This window comes from Meleagris gallopavo, chromosome 14 (genome assembly GCF_905368555.1).
Source record: "Meleagris gallopavo chromosome 14, MGAL_WU_HG_1.1, whole genome shotgun sequence".
NCBI lineage: Eukaryota > Metazoa > Chordata > Aves > Galliformes > Phasianidae > Meleagris > Meleagris gallopavo.
This window is the reverse complement of record NC_139417.1, coordinates 18,441,102-18,463,622: the sequence shown is the minus strand read 5'-3', so window position 1 is coordinate 18,463,622 and position 22,521 is coordinate 18,441,102. Positions and strand designations below refer to the sequence as shown.

Genomic DNA, 22,521 nt, shown 5'->3' with positions numbered 1-22,521 from the left:
GGGCTCTGTGCAGCTTGAGGTGCGGGCAGCCAGCCCATGGCAGGGACTCAGTGTCCCTTCCATCCCAACCATTCTCTCATTCTGTGATCTTTAAGGTCCCTTCCAGCCTAAGTCGCTCCATCATTCTGTGGCTCCGTGATTCTATACATCCCAATCCCACCGAGGCCACCATTCCGCACTCTGTGGCCTTTGGCATCCCTGTGTGACCCAACAGCTTCGAACCCCTTTTCCTCACCCCTTTCTCTGCCCGTGTCCTTGCTGGGTTCCTCCAGCAGAGGGGGGTGCAGCTTCACGAAAGCGCTCCTCTCTCGCCTCCTCAGCTTCACCCCAGCGTCACCCTGTGCCACCCAGCCCTAAGCACAGCCCCCGGCCCCAGCACCTCTCTCTAAGCACATAAGACATCGCAGGGAGGGGTTTCGCCTGCAGCGAGCCATTATCAGATGGATGGATGCACGGGAGCACGGGAAACACTTATCTACTTGTCGATCCCAGTGCCTTTTTCCATGTTGTCGCAGCCAAGGGGAGATAATCTTGGGGACTGGGCGTCACTTGGAAGCAAAGAAAACAGCTGGGTGCTCGTTCCCAGCCACCACAGCTGCGTGCTACAAGCCAGAAGGACCCACATAATGCTCCATCCCTGTAGGGGCCCAAGGCAGGGATGGTGGGGCCCGGGCAGCCTGAGCTGCTTGAGGTACCCCAACCATGCAGGGGTTGGAACTGGATGGTCTTCAGGGTCCCTCCCAACCCAAGCCATTCTATGAATACTTTCTAATCAGTGCTTCACGTGGCACTGTGCAGCACGGCTGCAGAACAGAGCAGGAGGAACGACGTGCCCAGCGTGTTCCTCTGCAGGCTGCTGACCTCGCCGTGCAGCAGGAGCTGTGGGCGTGCGCTGGGATGGCTGCAGGGCTCTCTGTGTCCCTGCCCTGCCCTAGGGTGAGCGCTGGGGAGCTGCACTCCAGACGTGTTTCCGAGCAAATGCGCTTTCTTCCCGCTACCCTGTTGTTTTCTCCTTGGCGAGACCATCTGAAAGCACAAACAGTCTGCAGCCGCGCTCGCTCTTCCTGCTTTGTATGCATGAGCAGCAAAAGGAATTTCAGATTTCACTGTAACGCCGTGCACAGAAGCCTGCTGGAGAGCATCGCTCTGATTAGCTCTCATTCTACAACCAAGAAAACAAGAAAGAATGAAAATAAGGGAGAGCCAGCGTGTGGCTTCTGTGCCTCTCTTTCGGTAATGAGGAAATGCAGTGCTTTGCGCACTGTCGCGTCAGAATGCTGTGACTCAATACTGCAATAAACCTGCCCGGTGCCTAAGCCGGGGGCTCCTGCCCTGGGCTGAGCTGCTGCAGGTGAGTGCCACGACCATCCCATAGCACGGCAGGGAGGGACGGAGCCATGGCAGTTTCGTAACCATGAGCGATGTATCCCAGGTCACAGAAGCCTGAGACAGAAAAATCAGATTTAGATCTGGGAATTAAATTAGCAAAAGGGATGAAAAAGAAGAGAAATGCCTCATATCCAAGCACTCATCTTTGGCAGAATTTGTCTCTGGAAAAAAAAGCATCGGGCTGTGAATGTTGCAGATAGCTGTGGTGCATGGACTGGGCCGAACTCCCCCTCCTGAGCTCCCTGAACTTGGAGCAATTGATGAAGATCCAAGTTTAAAATTTCCACTGGGGTTTTCTCATTAAAACCAGCAGCAGAAGGCCCTGGCTCCCTGCAGAGGCCACACCAGGTCTCAGTTTGCCCCTCCTGCCACGTACTGCCCATCCTTCTCTTCATCTTTTTTCAATGTATGTTGGCCTGGACTCAAGCCCCAGTGCTCACACACCACGAGGCTGCAGGGATCAGGGCAGCCCTACTTCTGAATCAGCTGCAGGTATCTTTGAGAGGCTGGATTCCACCTAACGCCCACCCAAAGCTGCAGGCACTCAGACGCCTCTCAGAGCATGAGAGGCAAAGCCCTGCAAGCGGCACACACCTCCTCCCCCCACCCAAATCCCCCCACTCACTTTCCCACCTAACCCATCCTGCTTCATTAAGCAAAGCCTCCTCTCCTTCACACGGCACTACATGGAGCCAATCCGTGCACCAGGGCTCCCACAGCTCCTGGGAATCCCCATCAGCAGCTCACAGCCCCTTCCCTGGAGGGCACTTTAAGGAGGCACCCAAACGGTGCTCACCCCACACATCCTGATCGACTACAGCTGGACGGAGCCGTGCACTGACCAGCGGGCTCGTTAGCCCCAGCTGCGCTAATTGGCGGGGCCGGTGGTGCCGAGCGCTGCCCATCAGGGTGTGCTCCGCTGACCCTCCCGTCACCCCGCCCGCCAGGGCAGCCCGCAGCCTGACGAAAGAGAAAGGAAGGAAGAGGCAGCGTTCATTTACATGAGATAAGCGCTCGGTGGAGCAACCCGACCTGAAGGGCGCTTGGCACGGCCGGGCAGCGCAGCGCTGCCGTGGCACGAGGTGTGACAGCCCTGCAGGACCGGGCATTGCTGCTAACGAACGCTGCGGGCTGGAACAGCCGCGGTCCACATCCTATTTCTCAGGAGGGAGGAAGGAAGGAAGGACACGTGAAAAGAAACCTCGCAGTAAATGATCCTGCTGCTTTTTTTTTTTTTTTCCTGTAACCCTTCTGGCCTTACAAACAGGAACTTCATTTTAAACTAAAAATAAAACACGCTGCCTATTTAACAGTTGCAGATGGGTGTTTCCAACTGTGCTGCTAGGCTTCAGCCCCTTCTAAATGCAGCCCGAGCGAGGCACGGCAGGAAAGTGCCTTGCTTTGCATTTGCTATATTTACATCTCCTGGGCTATCGGGAGAACAGGATGTCCCGGGGGAGCTGAAATCGGAGACGCTGCGCTCTGCCTCCCGGTCAGCTCAGCACAGCCCTGTGACTGACACCGCCCGCTTGACAGACAGACAGGCAGACAGCTGGGCGGGCGGGCGGGCGGACAGCCGGACAGATAACTGGACAGGTGGACAGACAGGCAGACAGGCAGGCAGACTCCCCAGGACGGCTGTGACAGCCGCTGGGAGCTCGTGCTTCTCTCTGCCACATCTTTTTGTGCCAGGGCAGAGGAGATTAATTCTGCCTTCCACGCAGCTCTGCATTTTCCCCCATACTTTGTTTTCCATAATAAATCCCCAGCAGCCATCGGGAGCCTTTTGGTGATGGAGCAAGACGCTTCCCAGGCAGCAGCTCAGGGCCAGGGGCACAAACCCTGCCTGGATCCCATGGTACCGGGGGCCAGAAGTTGCGGGCAGGGGGGGGCAGAGGGACCCAGAGCCTCTGTTGCCCTCGTGGGGTGAAGCTGGCCCCAGGGCACACAGGGCCCTGCAGCACACCCACTGCCCACCTCGGTGAGCGGCTTTCTCACGCGCTGGGCGTAGCTGCCCAGCATTGTGCCTCCTGCACATCACTCCACCTTGATTTCTAACCACGGCAGCTTTTGCCTGGGAGTGGTTTCCAAGCATTCAGCTCGCCCATATCTTATCCACACTGGTTTCCTTTATGAGCTGCACCCATGGCAGGTCCAGGGCTTTACATGCAAACCCAAACAAATGCGCAGTGGCGGTGCTTCCCATTCCCACCCGGCCGGCTGCAGTGGGAGAGCAGTGAGTCAGGAGCACCATAAAGGAAAGTGAAATAGATCCGCCCTGCGCAGACGATAGGATCAGGGCAGATTAGCACCCTTGGATCTCATTCAAGGGTCAGCATAAATCTTTAATCTTTGCAAAGTCCCACAGCCTCCCTCCCCTGCAATGTCTCACATGCATGCACACCAGGCATGACTAAACAGCTCTGCGGGGATGGCAGACACTTCAGAAACTCCCGGCTGGTTTTGGTTTGCAAACTAAAACAATAAAGCTGCTGTCTGCTCCCAAACGTGAGAACTTCCCCACGCAGCCGCATTGCCCCTCATGTGAGCTCTGCTCCCGGGCTGCCAGGAGGGTGGCACTGCTGCTCTGCCCCGGTCCTGCAGCCCATAAATACACAGCCGAGGGGTCAGCGTGGTCCCCACATCGGGTCACCTGAGAGGGGCATGAGGGTTTGCTTTGGGAATCGGCCACACAGAGCTTCACGGTGCCAGCACGGAGGGGTTCCCCATCTCTTGCGCCAGCCTGGGGGGAAAGGAGCAAAAAGCCCTGGCCTAGTTTTTGTTTCACCGGGCTGGGCTCGGGCTCGGCGGATGTGGTTTAGCGGTCAGCGCATAAGACAGCAAATGAAAAAAAAAAAAAAAAATTCCTTTGATTTCATCCAGCTCGGGTCTGTGCTTGCTCTTCCTGCGGCCATTGGGAAATCACAGCACAGAAAACCCAGCATGCAGCTCCTGCAGCACCCGCGGCTGCTGCTCAGCCACCCCAACCCCAACCCGAACCCCACCCCTACCCCCACCCCGCAGCCGGCCCGCTCAGCACAGCCCTGAGTTCTGATGGATTTATGACGTTTGTCCTCTCCACCGCTCTGCGTGCAAAGGGCCAGGCAATTTTTGTATAAATTAATATTTATATGTTCACATAAACATTTTTAATAGGAAATTGCTTAATAAGCCCTATAAACCTGCGAGCGCTCGCAGCTGTCCGAGGGAGCGCAGTTGTGCTGACGGCGGCAGTGGCAGCGCGTCGCACCTCGCCATGCAGCAACGCCAGGAATCCTTTGAGTCATCGCTCTGAGTGCTCTGGGATGTGAGCAGATCTCCATCTCGGCCTCTCCCCAACGCCTTCGCCTCACTGTGGGATTCAGACGTGGATGTGGATGTGGCTGGAAAGCCCCTCTGAGCGGCGCCTCCCGGCACTCCCCACGGGCTCGTGCTGCTCACGTGCTTTGGAGCGGATCCAGGACTAAGCGGGAAGCGCTGGGCAGCGGCCCCACAGCCTGCCCCTGGGATGAGCACCTGGAAGTGAGCGAAGCGAGGAAATGCAGAAAATCAGCGTGGGCTCCGTGCAGGCAGCAGCGGAAATGGCCCGGTGTTAACAGCTTGCCTTTGCTCCCCGTCATCAGCCCCAGCTGTGTGCCCCTGCCCCTTGCGACACAGCGCTCCATCACGTCTTCCCCTCGTCGGCTGCAGCTGACAGACTGCTCGGAGCGTTGCACACAGCTGTGGTGGCTGCAGGACCGAAACGCCCCACGGGGGTGGTGATGGGGCTGTGGTGGCCCTTGAGGCAGCATCCCTTGGGGTGAGCATTCCTCAGGGTAAACATCTCTTTGGGTGAATATCCCTCGAGGCGAGCATCCCTCGGGGCTGCATCGCTTGGGGAGAGCATCCCCTGGGGCAATTATCCCTCAGGGTAAGTATCCCTGGGGCAGCATCCATCAGGGCAGCTCATCGCCAGATCAGCATCCCTTCGAGTGAGCATCCCCAGGGCAGCATCCCAGTGGCCCCACTCTCACTGGGATGCAGCCAGGCACAGAGCACGCGCTGCAGGCTCACAGCCCAGTGCTGCCCCGTGCTCTGCTCTGCAGCAGGAGGGAGCCTTGATTCAGACACCGCACACCCACTGCTTATTCACTGGACGACATGAGCCACTGGGCAGGGACTTGAGTTCGCTGTGACCTTTGGACACTCATTTAAACCACGGAAATGGTGACGGGCTGCCAGCAAGCAGGGAAAGAAGCAAAGGGCTGTTGTGATGTTTTACCATCAAAGCCCCATCCCAGCACAGTCCCCATTTAGGGAGTGTGGGGCCATGATCCGTGCTGGGGCCCCGACCTTAAATCCTCCCCGAGCTGTTCAGAGTCACATCCATTCACTTTGTGCACATCCTCAGGCAAAGGCACCGATGTGAGCTCTGTACCTGTGCCAAGGACCAGCAGTGCTCCAGGAATCCGCTGCCTTTTACAACATGCTGCGCCCATACCTTTCCTTCCTGGTTCCGCAGACCCTACCATGGGTGTGCTAAGAGCCCATTGCACCCCATCCCCACTCCCACCCCCATCCTCCCCATCCCTGAGCCCCACACCGAGGGCTGAGCCTTGCTCAACCCTACTCCTTCTCCCACAAGGCAGCGGCTAAAGCAGAAACAGCAATTATCTGGTTCAGTCTGGTGCTGCTGGCCTGAAACATGCCATGACAACGTGGTTCTTGTTTCAAAGCCTCTTTTGTACTAGGACACAGTTCAAGGGATCTTGCAATGCTGCGTTTGTAAACACACGGCACTTGCAGCTACACGCTGGGAGATGAGAGCAGGGGCAGCACGGGAGGGCACTGCTCCCCCTCTGTGCCCACTGCAGTTTGGGGAGCTGGGAGCCCCTGGGATGCCCGTTCCTGAAAAGTCACCAAAAATGGAGTCCTGAAAGAAACAAAAAAGAAAAAAAAAAAAAATCACGGGGGGAAAAAAAAAAAGAAAAAAAAAAAGCACATCACTAGGAATTGTTTTAGGCCCTAATCCATGCAAAATGCAAATCAGTGGCTCCTGGATATGTCTGCAGCCACCCTTGGCCTGCAGAGGAGCTTTCCCAACACATAGTAAGGAGCTCACAACATGTCTGCGTCCTGCAGGGCTGGGGGTCCTCACCACAGAGCTCCCACCCACCTGCATGGGGATGGCACAGAGTGGAGCCCAGGTGGCAGAAGTCCTCACACGGTGCTTTCCCTTTGAGGCAATCGCTCTCCTGCTCCCCGGACCCTGTGCAGCACTGCCCAGCCTCCCTTTGATCTGTTTCCGATGGGGCTGCTTCCTTCTGTTCGCTTTTCTTGTGCTCTGGTTTATTTTCCTTCAAGTTTTTTTATTTTTTTTTTATTTTTGGACAAATAATCCTTGTGTCTCCCTCCTTGCCTTCCTTCAAGGGGGGGGTGCTCGGGAAGCCCTATTTATGGGTTGAAACGCTGCTGAAAGAGTTATTGCCATGTTATTCAGCTGCCGTGCCAAGCCTGCATGGAGATCGGGTTGCTGCTGAAAGGGTGCCAGGCACGTCTTTTTCCAGGAACCAGCCGCCGCATTTAGCCTCCGGCTGCACATGAAAGGCTGCAGTCGGAAACGTGACATTGTGTCAACATTTGAGGCAGGTCAGAGCTGGGTGAGACCATGAAAACAAGGCAGGGAACACGACGCGCCCGGCAGGGCAGGGGTGCTGTGGAGGGGCTGGGGTCACCCCACGTCCCCACCGTCCCCATATTCCCCTGTCCCCATCCCCCTGCAGCCACGTCACTCCGTGTCCCTGCCCTCCATCACACACCCCTGTTCCATCCCACAGCACACAGCGGTGGCACTGAAGGGACCCCATGTGCCCTCCTGCCCGTTCCCCCAGCAGGTGCCCACCAGTAAGCGATGGGGATGGAGATGGGGCTGAAGTGGGCTGAGCACCATAGGGATGAGGCACAGCCGCAGCGACTATTGAGGAGCTGAAATGTGACTGTGCTGAGCGCTGTGTGCCGTCCCCAAAGGGGGCTACGTGGGGTTGCCTTCAGCGAGATCAATATTTAGTGCTCATTAAACCAAACACCAGCACCGGGATGCACGGAACACCTGAGTCCACGCACATGGGCAGCCCTGCGCTGCTCACTGCCGTGCAGCGTGGGCACGTGTGCATTCCACAGTGGCTCCCAGGGCTGTAGCAGCCCCATCCCACACAGCGCTTCGCTGTCACCACATCTGGCAACTCTTCCACGCTGTAAAACCCTCCAACAGCCAGCAGGACCTTCATGTACTGCCTGTGTGCAAGGGGTGAGTGATTACAGATCCAGCACCTGAGCGGCGGGATTGACCCCATCCCACCATGAGGGCAGGAGGAGCTCCCCCATACCTGGGTCCTTGGGAAGCAGCATCCCAGCCCTGGAGCCGAGGGGGTGTGCTGAGCAGAGAGGGGCATCCCGGCATGCAGCGCCCGCTGGTCCTCAGCAGCAGATGGGATCCAAGGAATGGGGAGAAACCTCAGCTTGAGCAGGTTCACCTGGAGGTGGATGTGGTGAGAGGAGCGATGCCCAGACGTGCAGATGGGAAAGAGATCAGTGAATATCCCTGAAATCAATCAGTGAGCATCCCCAGCAATCAAGCAGTCAGTGAGCATCCCCAAAATCAGTGAGCACCACCCCGGCACATGGGAAATAGCCCCATCCCCATGCTCGTTCCTGCTCCTGCCCCAGCCCAGGCCCTGCAAAGGGACCCAAATCAGCTGTTGGAAAGCACAGAAGCTGACCCCCATCTTCCACAGGAAAAGAATTATTTTATTAAGTATTTTTAAACAACTACTTAACATTTACTCGAGATAAAAATATGTACAATATCCCACCTTGAAGAAGGCTCCAAAATATAAACACTGTACCTCTCCCTAGAGAATAAAACAAAGCTCTTCTCTTCAAAAAAAAAAAAAAAAAAAAAAAAAAAAGACAACTCAGGAACAAAGATACATTCATATTTCACACTTCTTTGATGCTCAAGTAGTTATACAAATAATAGACATCTGAAACGCTTTACCTTTTAATATATTTATATAATATATATATTTATAACAGGATTTTACAAATAAAGGCAACTGTATACCAAAAAAACAAAAAAAAAACAAAAAACAAAAACAAAAAAAAACAATGAAATAAAGGTCAGAACACGATCTGCAATCAAGCATAGTGCATCTCAACAGCTGGGGCAACAGGAAGGTGAAATGGGAATCCATACCGGAGTTGTGCTGGACACCGGTCCTCAAAACCAGTGAGAGAAAAAAAAACAAAACAAAACAGGGAAAAGTTTGTTTAAAAAAGGAAAAAAGAGAAGCCAAACTGGGCACGGTGTCATGGCTTTACCTGCAGCAAACGGCCCCACAGTGCTGGGATCTATGGGATGTGCCCAAACCCTCACCTGGGTTAAGCACAGCTGGGCCATGCTCACCTGGCAGGACCGGGCTCAGCCCCCACCAGCAGCTCATTACAGGATGGGGCACAGGTTTGTTATTCATTAGGTGCACTCCACGTAAAGCCTCCAAGCAGCATCTACCTTTTATTTATTTATTAAAATATTTATCAGCAAAGGTGTGGAGAGAAATCCTAGTCTGCCTGAACCACTGACCATGCACGGCCAGGTTGGGAGCGCTGAGCCCCCGAAGTACCATCAGGGACAGCCAGACCCTACAGCCCAAGGCACCATGGGGAAACCCAGACCCTCCACTGGGAACATCCAGACCCTCCATTGGGGACCTCCATACCTTACAGCTCAGAACCCCCAAAGTACCACCAGGATCACCCAGACCCTACAGCTCAGAGCCCCCGACGTACCACAGAGGGCATCCGTACCCTGCAGCAGGGCCATCCATACCTTCCACTGGGGACATCCGAGCCCTACAGACCCACATCTGCCTCTCGGGGCACTTTTTCACAGCTTTGACATACGGCAGCTGACTGAGCCAACCCGTTCTGTGGGTGCAGAGAGTGGGGCGGAAAGCATCGAGCTCTTTTCTTGTCCTTTTGGAAGCAGCTCTGCACGGCCAAGCCGGGTGCCTCCTTCATCCTCCTGCACGCTCCCTGGCACAGAGGACAGGGACGTGGCTCCCTGCACGCTGCGAGCCATGGCCCACACCTCCCTCCAGCCAATGCATAAAAGTGAAACGGTCTCAAACTGGAAAAAAAAAAAAAAAAAGACAAAAAAAAACAAAACCCACGTCGCTCTTAGTCTTTGGTTTCCAAGTTCAACGGGGGGATCTGCTTCAGCGCCTGCAGCAGGGCTGAGGAGTCGATGGGGGAGCGGGCAGGCCCCGGGGAGGGCAGTCTCTGGGGCAGCAGCAGGGGGGGGGACAGCTTGTCGGGGCCCACAAAGCCGGTGAGCGCGGCCGCAGCAGGCGTGGGCAGCCCGGGGTACAGCACAGGGACGGAGGCCGGGTACCAGCACTTCTCCAGCATGGGCAGGTAGGCTGTGGCGGATGGTGGGATCAGGTAGAAGGGCAGGCACAAGGGGGGCTGGTGGGCGTGGGGGGGCAGGAAGCCGCCCGCTGTGCCCATCACCTCGCCGCCAAAGGGGCTGTCGTCATCGGGCACCTCCAGCCTGCTCCTCTTGGCTGGAGGGTCCTCGCTCTCCTGCTTGATGGAGCTGATCCTCTCCTGGACGGCGTATTTCAGTTCGGTATCCTTTGGGAAATAGGGCTGCTCCGGTTTGGAGTCGCTTTTCTCCAGCTCCCCCCCGTAGCCGCTGTCCGTGTCTGTGTCGCTGCCGCTCTGCTCCCCGCTGGAAGCAGCGAATGTCCTTTGGATGACGGGCACACAGTTCTGCCCGCGCCCCTCGCCTGCTTTGCCCCCCGGCACCGCCTTCTCCTTCATGTCCTTGGGGCCGCCCGGCAGCAGCTCGGCCGCCACGCGGTGCAGGTGCCCCACCAGCTGTGCTGCCTTCAGCTCCTTGTTGTCGTGCTTGGCCACGTACTGCAGCAGCTCCTTGGCGCACAGCTGGAAGCCGGAGCGGAACATCTCTTGGCTGGAGTCGAGGCTCCTCGCTGACAGGTCACCTGAGGAAACATTAACGGGGAGAAATTAAAAATTAACAGCACGCCAAATACTTTCATTACCACCTCCAGGCTGACAACACACTTTCAGTACGACACAGCCAGCAGAGCAAACTCGGTGGCCAACCTGAGTTCCCACGACTTATGCACCAGATTCCAATCTGCTCCTTTCACATCCTTCCATTCATTTCTACCCATGCCCTTCATCTTTCAGTTCTACATTTACTGCATTTGGCACTTCCACTGGGGAGCAAGCAGCTGGTGCACCCCAGACCCAGCAGGACTCCCCTGGTGCCGTCGGGTCCCCCTGGTGCCAAGGGGTCTCCCCCAGTGCTGACCCTGCAGAGCAGTGGGACCTCCCCAGCCAAAGTCAGCCTGACTTTATCAGACCCACGTGAGTGCCACATCTGCAAGCAGCAGGAGGAAGCACGGGGAGCAAGCAGCTGCTGTGCCAGGCCCCCTCTGCCTGCAGAGTGAGGGGGCACAGAGATCTGCACACAGACAGCGGCGCTTGTGCGCTCTGGGGAAAAAGGAAAGAGCAGAACTAGGATCCAAAGCTCGTGGTCATGAACGGAGAGAGCCGAATAGCTTTGGAGAGAACACCACAGCAAAGCTGGGCTTTAAATAAAACAACTTAAAATCCACTTTAAAATCAAGGCGACCGCACAGCGCGCTTGGCACTGACCCTGCGGAGAGCTGCACTTGTTCTGCACGAGCCCACGAGCCAAGCGAGAGAAACCGATGGCAATCAAAGGGCAGAGGCACAGCCTCCCCTTCCCCCCGCAGTGTCCCCGCAGCCCCGCCATGCCCAGCCAGGCCCCGCACGGCGCACTCACGCACCCGCCTGCAGCCCGCTCTGCAGCGCCAGGATCTTCTGCTGCTGCTGCTCGATGAGCGCGGTCAGAGCCTTCACGTGCTTCAGGGTCAGCTCCAGCACCACCGCCTTCTCCAGGTGGCCCAGGGTCTGCGGGCAGAGCACACAGCGCGTTGGACACAGCTGCGGGGTGGAATGGGCGCTGGGGGGCATTCCCACGGCAGAGATGGGGGCGATTTGGGGAAGGGGGTCGGGGGCAGCGCTGCTAATTGGGGAAAGCACAAGACGTGCTTCCTGTGAACAGAAATATCCGAAATATGTACGGAACACACAGAGAGCAGCCGCGGGGCAGCCCCCGGTCGCCCATCCCCGGGGTATTTGGGGACGGCCAGCCCCGAGCAGAGCTCTGTGCCTCTGCGCTGCTGCCCCCGCCGGCACCGCGCGCCCAGCGCAGGGCCGGGCCCGGAGCCCCGAAGCGGTGCGCGGAGTGCCCGTACCGTCAGCTTGAGGTGCTCGGGCAGCAGGTCCTTAAGCTGGGCGATGCACTCGTTGATCCTATCGCGCCGCTTCTTCTCTATCAGCCTGTGGGGCAGCTTGTAGGTGTCCTGCAAGGAGCGGCGGGTCAGCGCTCCGCACCCACCCTCCGTCTTTTTTGCCTTCTTTTTTTTTCCTCCCCTTCCCAAATAATCGCTATACGCACTCCGCATTCCACCCTCGGTTCTTTCTTCTTTTTTTTCCTTTCCTCTCCCTCCCCTCCCCAAATACTTGCGAGCCCCCCCCGCCCCCCACCCCTCAGCCTTTCTTTTTTATTTCCCCCCGAATTATCGCTGAGCGGAGGCCCCCTTCCCCCGCCCCGGAGCACCCCACAGAAGCTCAGTTCTCTGTCTCCCCCCCAACAACGACCACTGACCCCCCACCCGCACCGCCCACCCCGTTACCTTGCTGTCCTCGCTCCTCTTTAACCCCCTCCTGGGCTTGTACACTTGGTACATGTGCGCGAAGTCCAGCCTGCACGGGCGAAACGAAAGCAGCGAGGTTACCCCTGTCCCCGGGGCCGCGGCGGGGGGACTCTCTCCTCTCGTCCTGTCCCCCCCGCAGCCTTACCCCGGCACATCGGCGCTCTCCAGGGCGGGCAGCTTGCCCAGGCACACGGGCGGGGGCTGCGCGCTGGGGATGCGCTCCATGGGGGCGCGGAGCGGTGCGGTGCCGCGGGAGCCGGGAGGAGCGGAGCGGTGCGGAGCGGTGCGGAGCTCAGCGCGGACAGCTCATGCCGCGTCCCCGCCTCGCCGGCTGAGGAGCGGAGGGAGGCGGAGGGCCGGGTTAAATGCGGCCGAGTGGGTGGACGGCGGCGACGTGCGTTACCCTGTGACTCCCGGCACGTCTGGCCGGGCTCCCCCCCCCGCTCCCTCCCTCCCTCCCTCCATCGCCGTCACATGAGGCTCACGTGTCGGCGAGCGGCGGCCTTCCTCCCCCCGCCCGCTCCGCCGTGCAACGTGCCGGGGGGGGAGGCGGGGCTGCCAGCCCGTGGCCCCGGGTGGCCCCGGCCCCGGTTGCTTCCCGGCCGCCCCTCGGGCGCTGCCCGCCGTCCCGGAGTGGAGCGGGGCAGGAGCTCGGCACCCGACTCCCGCACTCCGGCGCTGCCGCGACGCGTCGGTAATCCCCGCTGCTGGAGCCCTTTGGCTGCTCCCGTGCTCGCCGAGCCGTCCCGCGGCGCGGGGCTTACTCATGACCTTAAGGGATGCTGCCAAGGATTTAGGAGTCCCCCTAAAAAGAGGATCCGAGTGGAGCTATGGCATTCCTGGGCGGCAAGTGGGATGGCGGAGAGTTGGGTTACATTGTCCTCCCTGTGATCGGCTTTCATAAGCTGGGGCTGATGCAATCAGCAATTTGTCTTCGAGATTTTGTTTGCTGAATTATTTCTGCGAGGAAATGCATATGTACAAGGCGTATACAATGCAGTAAAAAGGCCGAATTTCCTGCAGCTGCAGGTCTGGAGTGCCATACCAGGCGAGCAGCAGACGGTGCCCAGCAGTGATCTGCAGTTATCTACACAGCCCCACAAGCCAAGGGCTTGCAGTTCGGGCTCAAGGTGTGCTGAGGGCTCAGAGATGGTGATTTGGGGCAAAACGCTGTGAAATCCCAACAGCAGCATCAGATGGAGCCTGTGTGGGCAGCACGGCGTTAGCAGCTGGGCAGCAGCTTCAGCCTCACGATAAGGTTACTGCGGGTGGTTTTGTTTTAAAATGTCCCTTACTTAATATATCCACGAAGGCCAGGCATGTGCCTGTGGCCTGGAATCAGATAGCTGACTCCTCTGCTCTCTCATTTCCAGCAATCTCGTTTCGGGTTACTGGCACCGGAGGTTAAAGGACGGCCGCAGGCGAAGGTTATGCAGGGCAGCAGTGCTTCGGCTGGGCACCCAGCGGGCACCCGATGGGCATCCCCAGAGCCCTCCTACTGAACACACCCCCACCCCCCAGCAGCCTGCAGGTGGTGACCAAAGCTCAGACTGAGCTTTGAAAACACACCGCCCGGAGCTGCGGTGCCCCGTCCCTGGAGGTGCCCGAGGCCACAGATGGGCCCTATGCAGCCTGAGCTGGGGGGCAGCAGCCAGCCCCATGGCAGGGGTGGAGGTTGGGTGACCTCTAAGTTTCCATCCAACTCAACCATTCCATGAATCCGTGATGGTGTCGGGGTACCTGTTGGGAAAAGCAGTGAGGGCCAATGGCACTGAGGGGCTGCTGTGTGTGTGCTGCCGTGAGCGGGGTGCACGATCAGCCACGAGCTCTCCTCCGACCGAGCACGGGGATGTTTGCCAGCACCAAGCACGGCAGTGGGAGGAACACGTGGGCAGAAACTGTTTGGAAGTGGCAACATTTGTGGACATTACAATTCATAATAAGAGACTTGAGCCCACTTTAAGGCTCTGTTTAATGAAATCTCCCCACCATGCTCTGACAGCCGCCCTGCCTGGGCGCTTGCTGCTAACCAGGCCCCTGCTTGCACCATCGTATGGGAAACCACCCCCGGCTCTGTGCTGGCAACGGGACCTGGAGTGCCCCCAGCCCCGGTGTGAAGTTCCAAGGCTGTCCCCTATCCCGTGGCCATGCAGTGGGGGCCACCAAGTGTGGCTTCTGAGTGCCGGGAGGGCTTTGCACAAAGGTATCAGATCCCTGCACGGCTCTGCCTAACATCAAGCAGTGAGTCAGCTCCGGGCCGTCAGATGTCTGCGCTTCAGCTCTCAGATCTACAGAGTGAGGAGCACAGAGCTCTGCAGGTATGCAAAGCAGAGCGAGGTGCCTTCAGATCTCTGGCTCAGAAAGCAGTGCACCTCCCAACTGCAGAGCTGTTTATTTTTCCCTGGTATCTGAGTACCTGGGTGAGAATCAATACCAGGGAGGTCTGTTCTGCCTGCAGGGCACAGGGAGCAGCGGCTGCAGTGACACGGTGCGTTTCCTTCCTACCTGGATATAAACAATTCCTCCTCATACCAATAAAACCCCAAACCAAGCGAGCATGAGAAGGGAGCAGCAGCACATTCCACATGGTTCGACTCAGGCCACAGGCAAGTTAGAGGGACCCTCCACCCCCTGCTGGGGACAGAGGGCTGCGGGAGCTGCACTGAGCTCAGTGGTGATGTTTGGCCCCTTGGAATAAAGAGGACACAAAGAAAATGCAGGAGGTAAGGTAGGGCAGGAGCATGCTGCCATTGTCCCCTGCACACGGGGATCCCTGTACAACATGAGCTGGATGCATGCCAGACATTCAAGTGAAAGAAGCGTGGGCAGGAATTCAGCGCCATAGGAAACATTCATGGCAGACCTGTGCCCAATGAAGGTTATCCACACGTTTGCTCTCCCCCAGCACCCTCACAGCCCGCTCCAGAACCCGCTGCATCCCCGCTGACAGCCCTCGGGGCCGGGCAGCACAGGAGGGGTGAGCGCAGCACAGCGCGTCCCGCAGCGCCCTGCCCTCCCTATCGCAGCCATCTGCCCGAGAAGCACTGGAGCAAACCACAACTGAGGGTGTTGCTGTCTTCCCCAAATACTTTCTCTAATGAGGTTTTTAAATAGTCCTGCCCCGCCCACGCGGACACCCAGGGCACTTTCATCTCAGGTGCTTGGGAGCTGGGTGGGACCCTGCTGGCAGAGGGCAGGGGAGTGCTGCTCCTTCCCTGCCCCCAGAGATGCCCCATGCATGTGGGGCCAATGGGAACCGAGTGGCATCAAGCAGCAGCTGGCCGTGCTCAGAACACGGCTCACTAACAGGCAGTAGGGCCCCGTCAGATCTGACCTGTAACTGCCTCTGACCCTACTGGCCACACGAGAAAATCACAGTCATCCCTTCCAGTGTTGTAAACTCTATGACCATATAATGAAAATAAAGTCCTGCCCAGAGGGGCTGAGCGCATCCGCAGCTGCTGCCCAGATGTGGTGCCCGGACCCTCAGCCCCCACCGTGCTCACAGACCCAGCCAGGGGAAGCTGTGCTCCACAGACCCTGACCAGCGAGACGCCTGGATAGAGAGCTGAGGCTCTGATTTGAGATGATGAAAATGAATAACCATCTGCTCAGCAGCCGCTGCGGACCCACGTTGTATCGGGGCCATATGGTGTCCAGGGCTCCTACGTACGGATTCAATTAGCTGCCGGCGCCTGCGTCAGCAGTGCTGGATCCACCCAGTCATGCTTTTGGAACAAATATTAGAATATTCCCATGGATCCTCCAGACAGTGGGAGGTGTTTCCTTCGCCGTGGAGGTTTTGGGAAGCGATGACTTAGGCTCATTCTCTCACATTCCCATCTCCCAGCTTCCCAGGGCTGTTCCCGGGATCGCTGCGCCCCAGGGAGCGGGGAAGCCCCAGGTGCAGCTGCAGGAGTGGGGGGGGGTTGGAGAGCGGGGGTGGAGGGCCCCGCTGAGACGGGGTCAGGGCTTGCAGCACTTCCCAGAACACTGCCCGCTCCCAGCCCTGCTCCAGTTCTCTCTTCCTGGCACTTGATGCGGGGTTGCTGTGCTCAGCTCCTGCCAGCAGCCAACCCACTGCCTCCGCCTCGCAGCCCCGTGCCAGCAGGTTCCAGCTGCAGCCCTGCAATGGGACGCAGAAGGGAGAAAGCAGTTCCCCGACTGCTCCCAGCCCTGCAGACAGACGGGCGGTGTTCCTGCCTTAGGGAGCCAGATCATGCACAGTCTAACCAGCTGCCACCAGCTTCCCGGTCTAGCAACATGGAAGCTCCTTTTCTCCTGCACAGGTGCAGCTCTGCACCCTGCTCTCCACAAGCTGTGCATTGGCCTATACTGCTTTTCCATTGCGGCTGCAGTGAGAAAAGCCCTGCCAGGAGCTGGAGCCCCACGTGCAGTGGGATGTGGGCATGGGCTGAGCACAGTGCTCTACTCCCTCTGGCACCAGGGGTCCGCAGCATCCTCTCCCTCGTTTGGGAATGTGCAGAGGCAGCAATCAGCTCACCCTGAGCAGTCGGAGCTGCTGCTCTTCCTGGGGCTGTGGGGTCTGACAAGAGCCCAGCTGCAAGACAGCTCTGACAGGAGAGCTCCGAGAAGGAGCAGCAAATGGAGCAGGTTCTCATTAGGGTGCAAAGCACATAATGGTGATGGAGGAAGCGGCGGGATGGTAGGGCTCATTGCATCCCGGGTCCCCTGCAACTACAGCGTGCTGGCATGTGCATCTGCTGCAGACTAGGAATGTCTGATGGCTACATGGAAGGAAATGCCTCTGGCCCTGCCTGCAGGATCCAACGTGCCACTTTGTGCTCTTCTTCCCCTCGGTACAGAGCTGCTTCCTGCCAGAACATAGGATTTCAGGCAGCTGGTTCAGCCCTCACTGCCAAACTCCACACCAACACACTCACATCATCTTGGGGGGATCCCTGGACAGGGCTCACCATCTGCTGGCATGTCCTCAGGTCCCCCTGGGGACATGCTCCCAGCTGGGGGCCCTGGTGCAGTTTGGGGAGGTGAGGAGTTGCTGCTGGGAGAACAAGCGGTGACTGACGTCTTCTGGGGAAAGTACTTGATGTCCAAACATGTGAATAACAAAGCCCAGGCATGCGGTTGGGTGATGTGTGGAGGTAGGGAGGGACTTTTTTGTGCCAAATTTCCCTTTTCCCGAAATGGACACGCCAAGTCGCCTTATTTCTTAATATGCAATGAGACGGAGGAGGAAAACTTCCTTCTTAGCTTCTTTTAGGTGCCAGCATTTCTAGAAAGCTGCTGAATCATGCACGCATATGGCCCTGGCCATGGGCACGGCCCCAGTGACACCCCAAAGATGACTGTGACCACATGGTCCCCTCATCCCCTACCCCAGAGGCCGGAGCTGCCCTCACCCCCACGCTTCCTCTTCTTCTCCCACTGCTCCCTCTTGCAGAGGGGCTGCAGGGCTCTGTTTTCCCACATCTGCCCCAGGGACTGCGCAGAAGGGAGCTCTGCTGGGACAGCACATGCACCCAGCAGACGATTGCAACACGTTCAGTCCTTGCAAGCTGCAAAGACAGTGAGCTGGAGCCAGGTGAGTTATGTGGAAATGGGGAGGCACAGAACCCAGCTAGGGGAAGTAGACCTATGTTTTTTTAGAGCAGCAAAGGACTCAGCCCTACAACTATTTTGCTTCCCAGAGATATTCAGGCCCCATGGAGCCACATATATTTGCCTATTAACGATGTCGCTGCAATAGCAAAACCTCCTTCCTCTCTCCCAGGCTCAAATGCGGTATGTAAAATGGCAGTGCCTTTCATAGCCCTGTGCCCACAGAGGCTCAGCTGCAGAACTCATTTCCTATTTACATCAGAAAAAAAGCAGCTCAGCGAAGCCGGCCGCGGGTGCAGGCAGCCCAGTGCTCTCTGCAGGTGTGGGAGTGGCTCAGCCCACGGCTCCAGCACACCGCAGCCACCGCTTCCCTGCAGCTCCCGGGGCTTCCCCAGCTCCTCGCTGCCAAGCACACTCAACAGCCCCGGACCAGCCCTGTCTGGCCTCACCCCGCTGCTCAGCACGGCCTGGATCCCCTCCAGCTCCTTTCCCTACCTCCCGCAGGAAGCCCTCTGCAGGAGCACCCCCTGAAGACCTCCAGCTGGGCACCACGCTGGGAGCTTTGGCTCACACCTGAGATGTCATCAAACATCCCCAAATCATCTGCTCCACCTGAGGACACGGCCCTTCTGCCCCTTTGCCCATCTCTTGGCACGGAGGAGGGTCAGGCTGGGCATCAGGGGACGTTTCTTCTCCAGAAGAGCAGTCAGGCACTGGCATGGGCTGCCCAGGGGGTGGTGGGGTCACCGTCCCTGGGGGTGTTCCAGGAATGTGGAGATGTGGCCCTGAGGGACGTGGGCCATGGGGACGGTGGGGGTGGGCTGTGTTGGGCTTGGGGATCTTTTCCAGCTGTCGTGATTCAGTGGTTCCATGATTCTATGATCCTGTCCCACGAAAGGAAGAGCCCCGTGGCACTCACAGCTGCCTGACACCCTGCCAGCCCCACGCCACTCATCCCTCTCTGCTTTAGATACAAAGCTGTTTTCATCTGCAAGTCACTTCCTCAGAAACTCAGTGGGAGAGTTTTAGTTCTCGGTTTGCTGCAGGTTTTTTAGATATGAATAAATTCTCTTTCTGTTCACAAAGAAACCTCCTTCCACTGGAGAGCAACCAGGAGAGCCACGCTGCAGCACCGCGGGTGCTCCCACCACTGCACGGACACCCTCTGCTGTCACTTCCTTCGTCTCTTAGCAACGTTCGTGCAGCGCCGGGGTCACCACACCCCGACCACATCGCACACAGCACAGCCAACTTCCAGAACAAACAACATCAGCTCAGCCCTTCTGGCATCTCGTCCGCACGACTCCAACAGGAGCCGTTCGGGTGGAAATTCCCTGGCTTGGGCTCCCGTGGTCACTGCATGGCCCCGAGGAGAGCGGTGAGGAAGGTGCAGGAGGGAGCAGTGCTTTAGGGCTGGCGGCTCACCCCAACCCCATTCTGCTCCTAAATGCAGCCCCAGGCATTAAATGGGGATGACTGGGGCTCTCCTGACTGCCACGAGCACTGATGCTCTCTGACTCTGGCGCAGGAGACTCTGGGGCTTCTTAGGATGAAAATCACCATGCAAGTTTAACATTCCCTCTCTCAGAGCCATTAAAGTTACCTGCGAATAATGTAACTCCCTCAGTTCTGAGAGCTCCATGTGATGCAGGCTGAACCTCCGACACTTCAGCCTTCACTGCGGGGCTGATGTCTGCCTGACTCTCACTGCTTGGATAATGAGAAGGAAAGGAGGGAAACAGTGAAGTGAACTGAAGTGAAAGCAGTGGTTATGCTGTGAATGCAGCTCCTCCAGGAGAGCTGTGTGGCCCAGTGCTCGGCGCAGGATGTGGCTCCTGCCACCTGGATGGCAACGCCTCATCAGTGTGACCCAATGGCACTGAAACACTGCAGCAGCCTCTCCCTGCCTCCCCTCCCTGGGGCGAAGAGTTGGCGAAAACAAAATCATGGGACTGAAATAATAAGAATTTAAAAAAAAAATAAATCACAAGACCCATGGTTGGAGCTGTGCGGGTTTCCCACAGGCGGTGCAGGGCGGGCGCCCAGATCCATGCACACAGGGCTCCTGAAATGCTGCTCAGTGCTGCTGCAGGGCAGGCAGAGCCGTGGCACTGTGCCTTGGCCGCCAGGGCACTCAAAGGCCATGGCTGAGGGCTTGCACCCGACCTACTGCTGGTCGTGGCCGAGTCTTTTTGATCTCCATCACAGGACCTCATTTTGCCACCCATCTCTTTTCACCTCCTCAATTTTGCCCTGAAAAGAAGGTGCAGAAGAGCCAACTCAATTCTTGACTACTTTTTTTTTTTTTTTTTTTTTTTTTTTAAATAAGAAAACATCTCTTTTCCCCTTGAAATTTTCAAAATATGTGTGTTCAAGAATAGAAGCTCCTCTCCCTACCTCCAGCTCCAGGGATGCTGGCTTCCCCCCCCCATAGCAGGAGCAAGCTGGCTCCCATTTCCTGGGAGACTGCTCCACCAGATCCAGGAGAAGGGAGCAGCCTCTTTGCCAGGACCCATGGCAGATGCTGGCATGAAGGCGGGGATCCAGCTGGAGCTCTGAGCACAGTGCTACAGCTCACTGCCAAGCGCTGCAGCAGGATGCCCACACACAAACACAGGGTGCTGCTCTCCCCAGGGATCTGCACCCAGATCCATCAGCTGCTCTCCCCGGAGCGTTCAACCTCAGCCACAAAGCATCGTTACTCCCCAGTTCCACTGTTGGGACATCAGCAGCCATTCTCCTGCCCCCATATGGCAGATTCAGAAGCTCAGTCAGATGTGCCGCACGCTGTGCCCAGAGCCAGGGAAATCCCCAGGAGGGGAAGGGATGGGCAGTGACATGTGGCACCCGGGGCACAGAGCCACGTGGTGAGGATGTGGGCTTTAAGGAAGGAGGTTGGTGACCTTCAGGACAGAGTTTCACCGCCTCCAGCACAGGGTGTTATGGTGGAACCAGCACTGTGTGAATGCCCTCTCACTTGGGTGCATGCGGACACCACCCACTCATCTCTCCGTCTCCCCCCTCTGCTATGCTTTGCTTCTCCATTCCACACAGCAGGCCTGAAAGCCATCTGTAGAAACTTCAGGCCAAGGCCACCAAATGTTCCTCACTCCCATCCCTGGTACGTTATTGTGCTAACCCCCCCGAGCAGTTATTCATTCAACAAGAACGGCACCAGAACCCCAGAATGCTCTGTGCGTGGCAATAAATGGTTCCCTGAAAGCCCCTGTGTTTGGCAGTGCCAGAACTGCAAACCAAGGTTGGCAAATCCAACTGCGCAGTGAGCCGGGTCGTCTGACTGCCGGTCTTGTGCTCCGATCACAAGATGATCTCTCCCTCTGCAAGAGCACTGAGCACAGGATGAAGCAGGCTCGTGTTCCCAACGCCTCCCCCATGGACATGCTCTGCTCAGACCTCAGTACACGTGGGGCAGAGCCAGAAGGCAGTGCAATAGCAAGAGTAGTCTGAGGTGGAGCCTGGCATGGGGCTCTTCCGTAACAGAAGCACTGAGCTATCAAGGTTTTCTCACTCCTGTCCTGGTAATCCCTGATTTTTACAGCACAGCTTTAGGAGTGAATCATAGAATCACAGCATCACAGAATATCCCCACCTGGAAGGGACCCACAAGGATGGCTGAGTCCAACTCAGCCACACACAGAACTGCCTAAAAATTAATGCGTGTCAGAGCATTGTCCAAGAACTGGGCTGAACCTTGGACAGGCGAGCCTACGCACTGTGTGATACCACGTTTGGTCTTGTACAGCCTATCTTTATTCTTTCTGCTTCTGAAGAGGCCAGCAAGACCAACTGCTAAAAATATAAAAATGTAATGACACAGAAACCGGCTGCAGGCTGTGGTAAAGGCCATGTGCAGGATGAGCTTTGCTGGACAGAACAGCTCACAAACGGAGGAGCTGACGGCTGAGCATCCACACGTGGGGGCACTGCCACTCCCCGCCCAGCCCACATCATGGGCTGAAGTCCATGGGCACAACCAAGTGCTCCTTGTTTGTTTGTGGTTCCAAAATGTCTCAACTCAAAACAAGGACTTAGCAAGGCATGAGCAAAGTCGAGGGATGCGTTGTGCCTGATAACCTGGCCTGGTGGAGTGCAGGTTCTGCCTTCAGGAGGCATTCCCTCCTTGCTGCTCTGCATTCAGGCACTGTTAATATTTCCGGAGCATCCTGGAGCTCACCACACTCACGTGCCCATTAATCAAGTGATTTTTTCTTTCTGTAATCAATCATGACCCTCTCCAGAATGAACTAATTTGGAAAAGAAATGTTGCACCGATCACATTTTTACTGATCTAAATGGAATTTTCTTTTTGCAGGAGACAACCGATGTGGCTCTGCGTTACCCTCCTCTCTCTCCCTTGCCTTGACCCATTTCATTCCTTCTTTCCCCTCTTGCCAAGAGAACCAAATCCTGCAACTAACCTTTAAGGGTTCCTTCATCTCTATTTTGTTCCTATTAACCTTCTGTTTCTCTGGATAATTCTGCAGCCAAGAGTAGGTGTGACTCCCACGTTACAAGTCTAGCTGTGCCGTTGACTCATGTGCTGTGCTCACAAAGCCAGATCCTTTAATGGGAAGGCTTATGCAATGTAGCGAGGTCTCCCAGAGCATATGCTCTTACTCGAGTTGTGTGATTTCTGCTTGTTCTCTCTGCTAAATGAGACCGGGTGCAGTGGTGGGCTGCACAGAAGGTGCACGCTGTTTCACGAACCCTACTATGC

At 57.0% G+C, this 22,521-nt stretch overlaps 1 protein-coding gene and 1 long non-coding RNA gene across 4 annotated transcripts; both read right to left on the bottom strand.

Annotated features, from left to right (window-relative positions):
• Positions 1-6,038: 6,038 nt before the first annotated feature.
• LOC146543444 (uncharacterized) lies at positions 6,039-7,748 on the bottom strand. Its single transcript, XR_014886352.1, has 2 exons — positions 6,545-7,748; positions 6,039-6,301 (listed from the first exon to the last, which is right to left on the bottom strand). It is a non-coding gene; the product is annotated as an uncharacterized LOC146543444 (long non-coding RNA).
• A 406-nt stretch (positions 7,749-8,154) lies between these two features.
• BHLHE40 (basic helix-loop-helix family member e40) lies at positions 8,155-12,649 on the bottom strand. 3 transcript variants are annotated; one of them, XM_085235774.1, is made up of 5 exons: positions 12,349-12,649; positions 12,183-12,252; positions 11,742-11,849; positions 11,271-11,427; positions 8,155-10,433 (listed from the first exon to the last, which is right to left on the bottom strand). In XM_085235774.1, exons 1-5 carry the CDS (start codon positions 12,426-12,428, stop codon positions 9,607-9,609), a joined length of 1,242 nt encoding a protein of 413 aa, XP_085091900.1. In that variant the 5' UTR covers positions 12,429-12,649; the 3' UTR covers positions 8,155-9,606. The 3 variants fall into 3 exon arrangements, with proteins under 3 accessions (XP_085091900.1, XP_085091901.1, XP_085091902.1); XM_085235775.1 differs by having other exon boundaries at positions 11,271-11,394; positions 12,349-12,647; XM_085235776.1 differs by lacking the exon at positions 11,742-11,849 and having other exon boundaries at positions 11,271-11,394.
• Between the last annotated feature and the right edge of the window lie 9,872 nt (positions 12,650-22,521).

Excerpts from the sequence above, each read along its gene's own strand:
- BHLHE40 (XM_085235774.1), bottom strand. The coding sequence starts at position 12,428 with ATGGAGCGCATCCCCAGCGCGCAGCCCCCGCCCGTGTGCCTGGGCAAG. Across the intron at positions 11,428-11,741 it reads CCGAGCACCTCAAGCTGACG|CTGTGTCCAACGCGCTGTGT; the intron begins GTACGGGCACTC and ends TCCACCCCGCAG. Across the intron at positions 10,434-11,270 it reads GCAGAGCGGGCTGCAGGCGG|GTGACCTGTCAGCGAGGAGC; the intron begins GTGCGTGAGTGC and ends ATGTTTCCTCAG.